This window comes from Micromesistius poutassou, assembly GCF_964030765.1.
Source record: "Micromesistius poutassou genome assembly, chromosome: 22".
Lineage (NCBI taxonomy): Eukaryota > Metazoa > Chordata > Actinopteri > Gadiformes > Gadidae > Micromesistius > Micromesistius poutassou.
In genome coordinates this window covers 196,873-213,109 of record NC_140292.1, presented here as the reverse complement: position 1 = coordinate 213,109, position 16,237 = coordinate 196,873, and the positions used below count along the sequence as shown (strand labels likewise).

At 51.6% G+C, this 16,237-nt stretch overlaps 2 protein-coding genes across 3 annotated transcripts in view; both read right to left on the bottom strand.

Moving 5' to 3' along the window:
* The window catches only part of plxnc1 (plexin C1), a 33,678-nt gene extending 30,917 nt beyond the window's left edge, over positions 1–2,761 (bottom strand). For both annotated transcript variants that reach the window (XM_084486203.1, XM_084486204.1), the window contains exons 1-2: positions 1,705–2,761; positions 1,190–1,324 (exon numbers count right to left, since the gene is read on the bottom strand). In XM_084486203.1, the coding sequence (XP_084342329.1) occupies positions 1,190–1,324; positions 1,705–2,700 (1,131 nt within the window). In that variant the 5' untranslated portion in view covers positions 2,701–2,761. The remainder of the gene's footprint in view (positions 1–1,189; positions 1,325–1,704) is intronic.
* Positions 2,762–13,418: 10,657 nt separating this feature from the next.
* LOC311367473 (protein mono-ADP-ribosyltransferase PARP12-like) overlaps positions 13,419–16,237 on the bottom strand; it is a gene marked incomplete at both ends in the record, with an annotated part of 12,068 nt that continues 9,249 nt past the window's right edge. Inside the window, one exon of the mRNA XM_084486314.1 lies at positions 13,419–13,582. Coding sequence (XP_084342440.1) covers positions 13,419–13,582 — 164 coding nt within the window. The remainder of the gene's footprint in view (positions 13,583–16,237) is intronic.

Here is a 16,237-nt window from a genome sequence, read left to right as displayed (position 1 = left end):
TAACCCTAGGGCACCTTACAGGACCTTAACCCTAGAGCACCTTACAGGACCTTAACCCTAGAGCACCTTACAGGACCTTAACCCTAGAGGACCTTACAGGACCTTAACCCTAGGGCACCTTACAGGACCTTAACCCTAGAGCACCTTACAGGACCTTAACCCTAGAGCACCTTACAGGACCTTAACCCTAGGGCACCTTACAGGACCTTAACCCTAGAGCACCTTACAGGACCTTACACTTATAGTGCCTTACACTCAGAGTAGATTACAGTTAGAGTACACTCAGAGTAGATTACAGTTAGAGTACACTCAGAGTAGATTACAGTTAGAGTACACTCAGAGTAGATTACAGTTAGAGTACACTCAGAGTAGATTACAGTTAGAGTACACTTGTAGTACCTTACAATTACGAGTACCGGACACTTAGAACTGAAGGCAACACAACCAGGACAACACTTAAAGCAGCAAACAATGGTCCAGGTCCTTTGCCTCCAAAGACTAAAGAGAATTAACTCCTGAGTTAACTCTCTCCAGGTCCTCCTAGTTAACTCGTACAAACGGGCAAAATTCTTGCCTGTTTTGACCGGTAGCAACGAAAGCGCTGATACTTAGATAAAGATAAGTATTAGGAACTCTGTCCGTAGCTTTTGTTAAACCAGACAACTCATTACTCACCATTAGTCGGATGAAAAATATTTCTCACATAATATCTACGTTATACCCATTTTCGTTTGTGTATACTAAAACGCAATCAACATTTCTTTTCAAAATTGACGACTAAACAAGTGGCCAGAAATCAGGGCTGCAGCTTAATGCATTTCCTGTCCCTGTTTCCTGCACATTTCACGGGATACCAGGGAAGATGTACCAGTCACAAGACCAGGGCTAACTCAATCTCTCATGACCTCTGACCCCGAGCCATCATGTAAATGCAATCACAGGCGCTTTTGCTGCAGTCATTTCCTTCTGTGCTGTGATCACATGACACACATGTCATTTTTTGATGACACAAGCATGCTTACTCGGCTATTGGCCTATTTAAAGTGTTGGGGGGGGGGGGGGGGGGGGAAGAGTGTTGAGAGAGAGAGAGAGATTTGACATCAGTGGGGGAGAGAGAGTTGGAGCCACCTCCGCCTGTTACAGCAGAGGGAGTGACGTAGCCTGACGTAGCAGGCCGGGGCCTACACACCTTCAGGAGTTGACCGTCTCCGGTGCCGATGAAGAAGATGAACCAGTCGCTCAGCCTGACCGCGAGCACCGACGTCATGAAACCATGTTTCAGCAGCACGCGCTTTGGCTTCAGCGTGATGGGAGCGCTGTAGCCCTGTACACATGCACGCACACACACACACACACACACACACACACACACACACACACACAGATGCATGCCAACGTACTCACACACACACACCATGCGCCCAAACACAGACACATGCACGCCAACACACACCCATGCACTCAAACACACACAGTGTCACACACCCATGCAATCAAACACACACACCCATGCACTCAAATACACACACACACACACACAGTTAATATACCTTTAATTGCAATTCCATGCACCTGCCTTTTCCCCAATTATCAGTTAATGTAGCCCAAATAAAGCGAAACACCAATGCTCATCCCTGGTGTGATGAACTTTGTTTTAGACCTTCATGTAAATCAATTTCACTTTCTCGTCTATGGCATGTTCACCTTCAAAGGATCTCCTTGGAAGCTGAAGTCTGGGTCCACGTAGGTCGGTGCATCAGTTGGCGGACCGACGTCATATATGGCGAGCTCCGTGTTAGTGACGTCATGGTCGGTAAATATCCCTGCCCAGAGGACCGGGAATCCTCCGGGAATCACCGAAGAAGAAACGAGTGTCTGGTGCGCTTCGCCACCTTCACAGCAGACGAGTGTCGCACCTCGCAGGGACTTTAACGTTTCGGTTTTACTCGTTTTGTTCGCAAACCAAAGTAGACGAACTTTAGGGGCGTTGTCTTCGTCTTTTAAGTTAGAAAAAATAAAAATAGTCGATTTGATTTGAAAGCCATCCACAAACTGGACACCTGGATGACGCGCACGGATTTCGGGGTCCCCCCTTTCGTCTACGAACGCGAACAGCCCTCCTTCCTGACTTTCATGTGTGTTATGAAGACGAATTCGCGATTTTTCTGGAATGTCCGGACATCCTTTGTCGTTGATTCCTTCGGACTCTTCAGCAGCAGATAAAACGTACTCTCCATTCACGTCAACCACAAATCCCACGGAAGCGCCTTTTGGCACAACAGGACTCAATTCAAAATCCTCCCCGCTTAGTATCCGAGTTATGTCCGTCAAGTTCAGCATCTCACAGAAGCCGCATTCCAGCGCACCGCAGGTGAGCAACAGGTTGCGCTCCACAAGTGGCGCCAAGGTATTGACGCTAAAAGTGGACGCGCCCCCCTCCGAAGCCCTGTTAAACCGTCCAAGAACCGAGTGGTCCTCACTCCCTATGTATTCCCCTCTCTGGGGCAGACTGTGGAGCAGCCCCAGGCTGAGGTTGAGCTGGTACAGGTGGTCGCCGGTGACGACGTACAACCAGCGCGCGGCGACGGTGAAGTCGCGGATCTCTCCGCCGCGGGAGGGGAACACGTCGACCTCCTGCAGACCGCGGGACCCCCGGAGCCCAGCGAGGGCGAGGAAGAGCGGCAGCCACGCGAACCCCATGGTGCGGAAAGGCGGAGAGTCCTGAGAGATCGACCTACTGCCTGCTCCTCACCCGAGGAGACGCTAGAACACTCCCAGCCACCGTGCGTAAAGGCGCACGAAAACGCGTAAGAGGAAAGTTCCGCTTTACGCAAAAAGGGAAGTGGGCAAACAATGGCAGTTTGTTGACTGCTTTTGAGCGTTTTCACAGTGAATGGTACTTACCTGAGAGCGAAGCACATTTTAATCTTTATATAGTCTTGTTCCAAAGTTGATCCAAAATGTGATTCATTTTTGAAAATGTTATTGTGATTAGTTATTGTGCAGCCTGTTGTTTAGTTCATCCACAGCTGCCAGCGGTGCCACTATGCTTTGTTTTGGTCGTGTGTTCCGAGAGGCTTCTCCAAAACAGAGCTAAAGTTAGTTTAGGTCTCTAATCCAAACGTGGCATTTCTGCAAAAAACAATGTTAATATCCAAGATATAATATCCACGATATCTATTTAATGTTTTCTTGATCGCGATAGAACGAGTTCCCTTATCATCACTTCGCGCTTGCGCAGTGAAGTGCTGGTTCACCAGCCACAAGAGAAACATCAAATGAATATCAAATATGTACCTGACGACCTCACTAGTAGGAATGGAAGCCAGATCCGAGTTGTAGGGAGACCCACAGGTTATCGCGTAATCATGTCACTGTGTTCGAAGAGGACGTTTCAGGTAAATAAAGGCACCGTGTGCAGCATGCACCTGGGTACACACACACACACACACACACACACACACACACACACACACACACACACACACACACACACACACACACACACACACACACACACACACACACACACACACACACACGCCTTGAAGATGAACGGACTCGGGTCCCATAATCTCTGATCTCTACACAAGACTCGAGCGTTGCGGTTGCAGCGTCTGTCCGCTAGAGGGCGCCCGGCGACCGCGCAGCAGAGCGCAACGGCACGCCGCTGAAGAGAGACTCCGCTCCTCCTATATCGCCCCTGGTCCACGGGCTAGAGTTTCAGTGACAGTTGAGCTGTTGTTCTGCTCGCCTCGGTCGACGCGGAACGAGAACCACCCCAAGGCTCCAGACCAACGACCGCGGTGCAAGGACCGTCAGTCGTTCGTCTGTCGTGAATCCGAGAAGGTCAACGGCACCATCCTAACCACTGACGAAAAGGTTCTGCGGAGAGAGAGAGAGAGAGAGAGAGAGAGAGCATCGGTTCGGTCCAGCGGTATTCGTCCCATCGCGCATTCCATCAGTTGAGGTGAGTGAAACGCTGTTAACGTGAGAGCTGTGTTGTTTAACGAACAACACAACGGATAACAAGTCGTATAGGCACACACAGGGGCATTGTCGAAGTTGGTTAGCGGTCGTGTGACGTATGATATGTCAGGGAAACGAACGTTATTATAACCTGTCACATCCAATAGCGTACATTATAATCGGAACCAAAAGCCTACGTTATATGAGCAACTGCTTGGGACCCCTCGGTCCTACAAAGTCTATACACCACCACCACCACCACACGCATAGGCTATGTAGGCCTATACACGCTGTTGTGTTGGTGTGCAAGGGGGATATCACTTGATGACTGCGTGGTAGACTGTACCATCTCTGACCTGTGCGTACCTGTGTGTTGTGCGTCCGGGAGGATGTCGCCATCTACACACACCGCCCGCCCCCCCCCCCCCCCCATCACTTTCCCCACATCGTCCGGGACGCACAACGTGCGCGCGCGCACACACACACACACACACACACACACACACACACACACACACACACACACACACACACACACACACACACACACACACACACACACACACACACACACACACACACACACACACACACACACACACACACACACACACACACCTTTGGTCACTCATCCAAAAGGTCCGATATCCGCGGTTTGAATTAGGTTTGAATCAGGCAACCATTTCAACCAGGTCAACTCCCTCTTTTTTTGAGGCGGACGCCGCCCCGCCGGTAAATGGACAGGGCATGTCTAAAAGCAGCAGGCCCGTTTAATTAAAGCTGCATTTGATGACAAGCGGCGGCTGCTGTGGGCGAGAGAGAGCCTTTCCTTTCTATAGCGTGCGGTGCACCAGCTGGGCAGGGCCACCTCCCGCGGTGGGGGCCCTCCCCGCGGTGGGGCCCCCTGGCTGCCCTGTAATCTGGTGGGGAGCCACCACCGCGAGAGGGAGGGCACCACCCATTATCCAGACGTTACTTTACAGCGGACGTGACAGGGAGGAATAGCAGCGGACTTGGAGAAGAATTAAAGTTAAAGCGTATGCAGGACGCGAGTGTTTACCGGGTTAGGGTAGGCTACGTATATACGCACGCTGGAGACAGTGGTGGGCACTGGGTTCAAGTGGATGTCAGCGAGCAGAACGCATCGCACACATCATCTTGTGGTTCGGGTTTTTCAAAGTAAAAGCGCCAACCAAAGTAAAAGGTCCAGGAACGAAGCAAGCGCCAGAGGAACTACTCGGTCTATAAACAGCTCTCCGTGCCCTCCACGCCTCACACACACACACAATATGCGCCTTTTTTTTTTTTTTTCCTCCGTTTCTTGGCAGTGGTTTGGAGTGACAGTTGAGTCAGAACGCGCGCGTGCGTGTGCGTGCGTGTTTGCACAGTGCGACTCGACCGCCAGTATTTTCGTTTTTATTTTTAGCTGGTAGAAAGATATAAAAACAGATCCAGCGGGGGATAGGTAGAGAGAGAGAGAGAGAGAGAGAGAGAGAGAGAGAGAGAGAGAGAGAGAGAGAGAGAGAGAGAGAGAGAAAAAAATTGCGAAATAACGGACGGACGGAAAATAAAAGTCTGGCAGTTAAAAAACGTTAAAAACCAGAGAAAATAAAGACCAACGGCACAGCGGTGCGTGCAAATCTCGACCCCGCCCGAGAGCTTGACATTTAAAAAATGTTACACAGAAAAAAAAAATAAAAAGGCTGGAAGGTCCAGGTACCTTGTAATAAACGACCTCTAACCCATCCAAACGACCGCCTTTAACTGGAAAGGTAGCTGTGCGTTGAGGGGTGACCTCATCAGAGCCCCCCCCCCCCCTACTTTCACCGGCGCATGCCATATATGGGCACGCGTGTTTGTTTATAAAAGGAAAAAAAGAGAAGGTATAGGGGTGACGGTGGTTAGGGGCACGAGTGGGGGCGTGTCCAGGGAGGGGAGGGGGTTGAGGGTCTTATTGGTGTGGGGTGGGGTGGGGGGTACAAGAGGGGGCGTGTCCAGGGAGGGAAGGGTTCGAACTTTTGAGTGACAGGGATAGGGATAGGGCTGTCCTCCCCCCCCCCCCCCCCCTCCGGGCCACTTGGACACGCGCCAGTTCATAAGAGCCTCCAGCTGCTCCGGGTTTAATGAGGTGTCTGCCCGCGGGGGGGGGGGAAGCTAAGCCGCTAGTCGCCCCCCCCCTCTCCATCAACCTGGACGTGCCCGCGGCGGCGGGCGCCTCGACGCCAACGCTTGTCTGTTCCCCTGGCCCGCTCCGCAGCGGTGCCTTGCGGGCCGCCTTAAAGGCCGGCCGTCGGATTCAAACGCCGGTCGTTCAGGTTTTCAGTGCGACGACGCCCCTCTCTGCTGTAGTTGAATGAAAACACTGTCTTCTTGTTTGTTTACCCCCCCCCCCCCAACCGTGTGTGTTTCCTGTTGACTCTTCTGGCGGTACAGATCTCTCTCTCTCACACACACACACACACACACACACACACACACACACACACACACACACACACACACACACACACACACACACACACACACACACACACACACACACACACACACACACACACACACGACCTGGAAGCAGAACTCCAGGTTGACACACTGCCACTGGTTGGCGGGGCGTGAGGTGTGTGGTGTCAGAGGGGCTGGGGGTCAGTACATGACTGGACTCTTACCCACTGGTCTGTTCCCACTACGGCCAGGAGTCAACCTGTCACCCCGGGCCGCTGGCTGCATTCCTGGTCCGCTCCATTCGCCCATTTTGTTTTCATCATACATCCCAGTCGTACACACTTAAATTGACTCTCGCGAGCGCACGCACGCACACACACACACACAGAGGGGTGATCGTGACTGCCGGCAACGGCAACAGGGGAGTGTGTGAGTCATGTTGATGATGAAGCGGTTGCCCCCGGTAACACGCTGGACCGCATTCTCAGCCTCTTTGATTTGCGCGCGCGTGCGCAGGTGTGTGTGCGTGCATGAGTCTGTGTGCGTGTGTGTGTGTGTGTGTGTGTGTGTGTGTGTGAGTCCGCAGGCGCCCGTGAGCATCAGCTGCAGAGAGAGAACGTGTCTCTGGATGTGTGAATCATGGTCACACAGATGACGGGAGGAATAGATGGGTTTATTAGGGGTGTGTGTGTGTGTGTGTGTGTGTGTGTGTGTGTGTGTGTGTGTGTGTGTGTGTGTGTGTGTGTGTGTGTGTGTGTGTGTGTGTGTGTGTGTGTGTGTGATGTGTACATAATTACCAAATGTCAAAGCTATTCAAAATCGGTCCATTTCACACGCATTCGTTCAACTGACGTTGTCGGTTACTCTACAACACTTCAGTGTGTGTGTGTGTGTGTGTGTGTGTGTGTGTGTGTGTGTGTGTGTGTGTGTACATAATTACCAAATGTCAAAGCTATTCAAAATCGGTCTATTTCACACGCATTGGTTCAACTGTAGTCGGTTACACTTCATTGTGTGCGCGCGTGCGTGCGAGCGAGTAAACCAGGGTCTGATCCACAGGTCGTCCACCTCCGTGTTCCTGTTGTGTTTGGTCGAGTTATCTCCAGGGGAACAGTCTGCCAGGCGTATCGCCGTGTTGACCAATGGGGCGGGGCTGTGTTGGACTGCTGTGAAATGATCACACGATTAGAAAGAGAGACGTGCAGCAGCAGGTTCACCGTGTGATACGTTATCGAGATTCTGTCAATGTTACCCTTTTTTTTTTTTGGTCCATCCTTATTTCGATAATGAACACGGCCAAACACAGCAGAACATCATGGACGCAGACTGGAGGATTGCAAGACAGCACCGTTGTTGTTGCTTCCACCGAAATCACACTGACGTTTGTGGCGGGCGTTTTTCAATACGAGCATCGTGGAAGAGACCCCATTAATCCCGTGAAACATTATCACATTATCACAGCATTATCACATTATCCCGATGCCTCAGCAGAGCTGAGGCAATCACAAGAGACAGCACTCATCCAGCACATCACCTGCTCTACCTGCTACCCTCTGGCAGGTGCTACAGGTCCACCAGAACCACGACAAACAAGACTGACAAACAGCTTCTTTCCACAAGCCATCACTGCACTGAACACAAACGGCACTGACACACACATACACACGCACGCACGCCCTATTATTATGTTGTGTGTTTACTTGGATGCTGCTACAATTTCGTTGTACACTGTGCTGTGACAATGAAAGGATTCTGAAAGATAAAAAAAATAAATAAATAAATAAAGTAAAACGTTTTCTGTAACCCCTAAACCCCTGAAGGTGCGATTCCGTGAGACGCAGGTAGGGGTCTCACTACGACGTCTCGAAATGACTCGGCGTTTAACCGGCGTGCCGCAAGACCTCCCACACCAACCGACAGATCTGTCAGAACAGACGGAGCGCTTAAAGCCTGTGAGGCTGACGGTGTGCGAGTTTGAATCCCGACAAGACGCCCAACACGTCTCCAGGGATTAATGTTGGGGGGGGGGGGGCGGCGACCGTGGCTCAGGTGGTAGAGCGGGTCGGCCAGTGATCGGAGGGGTCGGCGGTTCAATCCCCGCCCTTGCCACTTGTGTCACGGTCGTTGGGCAAAGACACTTCACACACACCTTGCCTCAGTGTGAACGTGTCTGACTGCTGTGTGTTTGAGGCGGTGGTCGGAGGAGGGAGGGAGGGGGGCCGCAGGCGAATGAATGACAGCCACGCTTCCGTCAGTCCGCCCCAGGGCAGCTGTGGCCACTGTCGTAGTTCACCACCACCGGTATGACTGTGTGTGTGAATGGTAAGCGTCTTTGGGTCATTGAAGAGCGCTATACAAAATAAATGAATTATTGTTGTTGTATTGTTTTGCTACTCACATGAGAGGGGGGAGGGGGGGGGTGTTATGACACTGGTATGACTTCTGCATAACCCTTGAATGTCTTTTCGGAAGATCCAAGATGTGTTTACCAGCAGCCCCAGAGATTACAGATAACAACGTTGTGTATCTGTCTCCCATCAGGCAACATCTCCTCTGGGTCCCGGACCGGGGAATGGACAGCTGATCTTGGCGCTCTGTGATTGGCTGCTGCTGCTGCTGCTGCTGCTGCTGTCATGGCGAAGAGCCCAGAAGTCAAGCTGGCCGTGTTCGGCCGAGCGGGCGTCGGCAAGTCAGGTAGGGCGACGCTCGCCGCCGCACCCCGCCCATACCTCATACCTCATACCTCGCCCCTATCAGAGCCGCCGCCGTGTTTGTTGGTGATACCCGGGGTTTGCCCGGGCATGCCCGCACGCACGTCCCCGCCTCACATCTCCTGGTCCACTCTCTCTCCCTGCCTCCTACTCTCAGACCTCCTCTGTCCTCCTTCCTCCTGGCCTCTAACTCTCCTCCTCTCTCCCTCTGCCTCTAACTCTCCTCCTCGCCTCCTCCTTCCTCCTCCTCCTTCTCCTCCTCCTCCTCCTCTCTCCCTCTGCCTCTAACTCTCCTCCTCGCCTCCTCCTTCCTCCTCCTCCTCCTCTCTCCCTCTGCCTCTAACTCTCCTCCTCGCCTCCTCCTTCCTCCTCCTTCCTCCTCCTCCTCTCTCCCTCTGCCTCTAACTCTCCTCTCCTTTTCTCCTCCTCCTCTCACGTTGCCCTCATCAGTCAAACCCGTTGAGCCGCATCGTCTAGGATTCGTCTAATTTCCCTCCCCGCAGTTCCCATGGATACTGCCTCCTCCTCCTCCCCTGTCCCCCCCACCACCCCCACCACCACCGGCCACAATCCCATCAATCTACGGCTGCGAGCGAGTCCTTCGCCTGATCTTAAACGGCGGGAACGCCCGGTCCCGAGTCCACATCCTGCTCACTCTCTCTCACGCAGCCCTGGGTTGGGTTGGGGGGTGGGGGGGGGGGGGTGGATGGGGGGGGCCGTAACACAGAACATGTGTTCCTCGACCGGCGGAACACAAATCGCTACCAGCGGCTTCTACCTCCGCAACCAGCGGCCGCGGCGAGCGATGACGCCGCGGAATGTTCTAACGAGGCTCAGAGGGACGCGCGTGGAGGTCGACCGCGGTCAATAATTGCGACTGAAATGTACTAACACTGACGTACGTGAAGTGTACTCGGTGTACGTCTCGCTGCATTAGTCCCAAATTCCCCAAAACAATCGGCAGGGTCACGCTGACATATGTATTGCCCTTCTGTTCATATTCCTGATTTATTTTGGTTATTTGGTTATTTTGTAAATGAACGCGGCCGAAAACCAGCGCCGAAAACATAATGGATGCTGACCGGTGATTGTAGGACGAGCTCCATTATTTTTGCCTCCACTGATTCAGCCCCGGAATGTTTTAACGTGAGCGGAGGTGAACTCAGGGATCCCGCGACCGGTGACGTAAAACACGCACACGCCGAAGTCGGCGACGAGGTGTACGAACATGGGATAGTCTCGTCGTAGCCGTGGTTACGTTGTTTAATAACGGGGTTTGACGCGAGACGAATCTCGGGAAATCGTGACGGCCAATAACACGGGGACTAATACGGCATATTATGGGGTTGCTATGATCCACGGCGTGACATCCACAGGGAAGAGGCCACTGAGCTGGTAGGCATGAACAGAAATAGATTTCATCATCTCAGCACATCATCATAAGTGCCGGCTATTATGCTGTTCTCTGACGTGGGGGGAGCTCCTTTTGATTCCCTAAGTAGTGTGTCAGACTGGGAATCTATCAGCTGAAAGCTTTTAGTGGAGATGTGCGGTGCGAAGCGTACTTCCAGATCAAATTAAGGTAAACAACCCACAGAGCACCTCTTGTGGCGCTCCACTCATTCCCCGCTCCTTAAACCATCAGCCAGAACCATTCCGGCTTCAAATGAAAGCAATCGCGACTGATGTCACTCCTCCCTCGCACGACGGCGAACGGGGTAGGGGTGGGGGGGGGGGGGGGAAATCCCGATGTCTAGAACAGCGATGCCTGCGAGGTCGGCTGTGGACGCAAAGGGAATCGAACCTGGTGCTTTTCTTCAACCTCAACTTTGAAGAGCTTCTTCCTCAAACCGTTTCCAAAGGATTCCTGTTCTTTGGGCTTCAACTTTAGGCTTGTGACTACAGCAGGACGCCTGGATTCTCCTTCATAGTTAACCGGCCAGCACCCCATCATCACCGATTTTAAAATGTTTTGCATGTATTTAGGTACAGTACGTACAACAATTATGGCCCCCATTGCACTCCTGATCCGCCCTGGAAGGAGGGACCCCCCCCCCCACTCTCTGTTCCTTCTCCAGATTTCCTCCTTGCCCTCTGGGGGGCTAGGGTCAGGGAGGGGGGGGGGGGGGGGGTCATAAATACACAGCCTGTTAACCCTTTGAGACTGTACCTGTGATTAAGGGCTTAATCAAATAAACTTGAATTAAACATGTCAGCGGCTTTTAAATCCGAGGTCGATCGCGTTCTGGACGTCCCTCCAGGAACCAGTGGATGCCCTGATGGTAAACCAGCCATCGTTAGCACTAGTAGCTTACAGAGGAGTCCTTTGAGTCAGTGGAGGGGTGTAGCCCGCAGCATGTAACAGAATGTGAAGGCATCGCGTATCCATGCGTGCTTTCACAACCTTTTTACATGTGCGTGGAGAGGCAGTTCGTCGCAGGCTTTTAACCGTCGTATAGTCAAAGAGAATCGGCCACTTATTTTCCATTTTCAAGAACGTGGGAATCTTCCACACACTCCCACGCATTTCATTTTCATCACCGCAGGAGCCGAGTGCTAATCAATGAGTTTTGAGAAAAAGTCACGCACGTCTATCGTCGGTGCTCTCATCTTAGATGGAGCCTCAAGGTCGAAATCTAAAGTACCCCGCTGTGTGTGTGTGTGTGTGTGTGTGTGTGTGTGTGTGTGTGTGTGTGTGTGTGTGTGTGTGTGTGTGTGTGTGTGTGTGTGCGCGTGTGCATGCGTGCGCGTGTGCATGCGTGCGTGCGCGCGTGTCTCAGTACTCAAGAGTTTGAACTCCGAAATAAATACAAGTTTAGCGACGCCAATGTTAAATTGCTGCTAACGACCAATTATCTTCAAGTACGTCATTCATATAAAGTTTTACTTTTTAAGTAGCGGAAAGTTAGTGAGTGTTTCAAGAAGGACGGAGGGATTCGGAAGGCTTAAGTCGGTCGGAAATGCTTTCAGAGCTGCTGCAATGGATGGGACAGGCATAGGGCTCAGAGCAGACAAGATCCATGTTGTTTGAATGAATAAGCAGCAGGGCTTAAACCAGCCTAGATCCGTGTTGTTTGAATGATCAAGCATAGGCCCCTGGGCTTAAAGCAGATCCATTTTGTTTGAATGAACAAGGACCAGGGCTTAAAGCAGACAGGATCCAGGTTGTTTGAATAAGCCCCAGGGCTTAAACCAGACAGGATCCACGTTGTTTGAATAAGCCAGAGGGCTTAAAGCAGACTAGATCCACGTTGTTTGAGTGAGCACCAGGGTAACTCAACAGCCCGTACGACACCTTTTGTCAAATTTTGCAATTAAAACCAATCAGCGACACATTGAATCTCAAGTCCCTCCAACATGTATTTGTGTCACATGACAGAAATGAGTCACTTCTTCCCTCTCGGGTTGGAACAGTACTTGGCACCATCCAAGATGGAGGGCCCACTTCTGACTTCAGAGTTTTCCGTTCCAGCGAGTTATCACATCGTCTTCTCTGTTTGTTCCCGCCAAGCACAGAGTTGTTGTATCTAAAAGGTAAATGGACTGCGCCTTTACACAGCGCTTTTCTAAGCAATGACCACTCAGAGAGCTTTACAACACTGCCTCACCTTCACCCGTTCACGCACACATTCACACACCGACGGCGGAGTCAGCCACGCAGGGCGACAGCCAGCTGGTCAGGAGCAGTCAGGGTTAGAGGCGTCTCGCTCAGGGGACACCTCCACACTCTAGCTAGGAGGAGCTAAGAGTGTGGATTCAAACTAGCAACCTTCTGGTTACCAGCCGACCCGCTCCACCTCCTGAGCCGCGTGCCGCCCCCCCTCTAAAGATATATCACGCATTTGACTGTTCTCAGGAAACGTGGGTAGTGGTCGTTACTCAGAGGGGACCTCTGCTTACTTTAAGAGCGGTAATAATTCCCCTGTCATCCTTTTCATCCACTGTGCTGTCCACCATTTCTGTTAACTGATCATATATCAGTTGATACCCAGGGACAAACTTCCTATTACACACACGCACACAGTGAGAAATGACTCGTTGTGTTGACGTCTGATGTTGCCCAGAGTTGCAGATGCTTCCGGGGGTGGATGAAGCGTGCATGTGCGTGTGCTCCATGCACGTCTTCACTACGTCTGTTCCCTGGCGCACGCCACAACTCAAACCATCTTGACAATAATAATAATAATAATAATAATAATAATAGCAATCATAATCCCCTTCCTCTCGGCGGCTGTGCTCCTGGTTCTCCGTGACACACGAGGTTGCACGTCATGCGCGTATCCGACGGCCAGTTAGTCATTTAGCCGACGCTTTTATCCAGAGCCTCTTGCGGCGAGCGTCCAGGGAGATAACAGGCTGCACGGGGCTCCGGAGGTGGAGCGGGGTCGGCTGGTAACCAGGAAGGTCGCTACTAGTTCGATCCCCTGGCTCCTCGTAGCTGTTGAGTGTGGAGGCGTCCCCTGAGCGAGACGCCCTCTCACCCTGACTGCTCCCGACCAGCTGGGCTGTCGCCCGGCGTGGCTGACTGACGCCGCCGTCGCTGTGTGTGAAACGGGTGAACGTTAGGGCGATGTTGTAAAGCGCGAGTTTGAGCGACCACTGGTTAGGAAGAGCGCTGTGTAGACGCTGCGACAGGTGGGCCGAAGACACCGGGGCTCGAACCAGAAACACACCCACCCCTCCCTCCCTCCCCCCCCCCCCCCGAGCCCGTTCACCGTTCTGTTATGAGGGGTTTAACGCCGAGTCAATTAGAGTCTCTGAGCACTGGGCCACACACACCGGGTCCTTCTATTGGACAAGGGGCTTTCTTTATCCGCCGTGACTGACGGCGAACAAAAGACGGAGCTATCTGACTCTCACTGCACAGACAGAGAGAGAGCGAGAGCGAGAGAGAGAAATTTATAGGAGTTACTGTCATTTTTATAATATCGCACATTTTACTTTTTATTTCACTTTTTATAGTATAATACATATATCTATGTATATGTATATATATTTTTATATACCTTTTTATTTTATTGTTCACCTGCTTTGGCAACGCAAATATATATATTCCTCATGCCAATAAAGCTTTGGCATGAGAAAAAAAGAGACAAGAGGAGAGGAGAGAGCGAGACGATGGAGAGAGAGCGAGAGACAAGGAGGGAGAGAGCGAGCGATCTCTTGAACAAACCTAAATCAGTGGCTGGGACGTGAACACCTTGATCACTCTCTCCGTGGTTCGCTGGGCAGGTGGGCCCCCCGGCCGTGAGTCATGTGGAGGACCACTCAGCAGCCTCATTTATTCTCCCTCCTGATAAGACGGCGAACAAAGGCAGCGGAAGTGTCTCTTAAGCATGGCTATGAGATTGTGAGTTTGTGTCGCCATGACGACGTTAATGTAGGGGGCACGGTGGAATGAGTGCACGCAAAATGGTGGACGGGGGGCTTATTGTGTCTTCCAGATGTATATTGGAGTTGAAGTCTGTAAATGTAAAACTATTAAGACAGTACTTGAATATATGACTCCTCCTCAGTATAACCAAGTCATGTATTATCGTCATAAACGGGTACCAATCGTTGATGTAGCATATTTCGCAATTCTGAGCGAGATTTGTTCACATGCTGGAACATAAATAGAACAATACAATTTGCAGAAAACACAAATCGTCAAATCAATCATGTTCACAGCCGCCAGCCCTCAGAAACATCCACCTTGTTGCCATGGCGTTAAACGACCTTCAATGAGGCGACGGTGACTGATTGGATGCCGGGACTGAAACGCACCTGGAGGGGTTCTTCAAAATCAGGTGGTCCGTTCAGGTCACATCTGGAAGCCGTTCTCTGGATTCCTCCGGTCGGCTGTGCGGAGGCGATGCTCCAAAGGAAATCAAAAGGCATTTATTATTAACAAAAGAAAAAAAAACGAGAAAACTAGTAAAACAAAAAAATTAGCTTGTTTTTACTTTTACATGTACAGGTAAGTTGGTCCTGGCGCTTGTACTTGTAGGAACCGTTTGTACTTACAGACCTCGCCCTTTATCACGAGTGTAGGATATATGGGGTTAGTATGTTGGGAGCAGAGCGTGTTTTCATGTTTTGTGGTCAACCTTGCTGTGTGTTGTTTTTTTTTCTCCTCTTCCCCTTTTGTTCAAAATGTCCTTTCTAGCCACTTTTATGAACCGGTTTGTGAACCGTCTGCAATCCAACAGTCTGAATGCCAAATGACGCAAAGGAAGATAAATCGACACATTCTTGTAAATGACAAAGAAGGAAGGCCGGAGGCCGAGCTAAGCGCTAGGTGCAGAGACTCTAGGTGCAGAGCTAAGCACTGTGTGTAGAGCTAACCGCTAAGTGCTAGGTGCAGAGCTAAGCACTGTGTGTAGAGCTAACCGCTAAGTACAGACCTAAGCGCTAGGTGCAGAGCTAAGCGCTAGGTGCAGAGCTAAGCACTGTGTGCAGAGCTAAGCGCTAGGTGCAGAGCTAAGCGCTAGCTACAAATCTAAGGGCTAGGTGCCAACCTAACCGCTAGGTGCAGAGCTAACCGCTAGGTTCCGAGCTAAGTGCTAGGTGCAGAGCTAACCGCTAGGTTCCGAGCTAAGCGCTAGGCGCAGAGCTAAGCAGTAGGCTCAAGAACAACATGTGGGCACCCTCTTGGTGAGAGTGCCACTTGCTGTCTGGCACAGCCAAAATGCCCCCCCCTCCCCCCCCCCCCCCCCCTCCTCCACCTCCACCCCCAGCGTGGGAGAGTTTTGCATGATTGAGGGTTTGGGTGATGCGGGGGGGGGGGGGGGGGGGAGGGGGGTGGTGAGAATCAACGGTCCAGCTGGAAACTCAAAACCGCCATTTATTATCAGTGGCGAGAGAATTAAGCAACGGTCTGCAAAACCGGGGCGAGATAAATGCAGGGGGGCGCGGCCGCTGGGCCCGTTGTTCTTTACAGACCTCCCCTGTGTGTTGAGCAACAAGTGCTAGCGAGCTGACAGACTGCGTCAGAGCAGGTCCACGGTGGAGTCATGTTGTTAGATCAGCGTTCACCCCCTCAAGTTCTAAGGTTCACATTTACATTAAGCAGTCAGCTTTTGTCCGAAGCGACTTACAATAAGTACATTTGTCAGAAGAAAGAGAAGCGACAA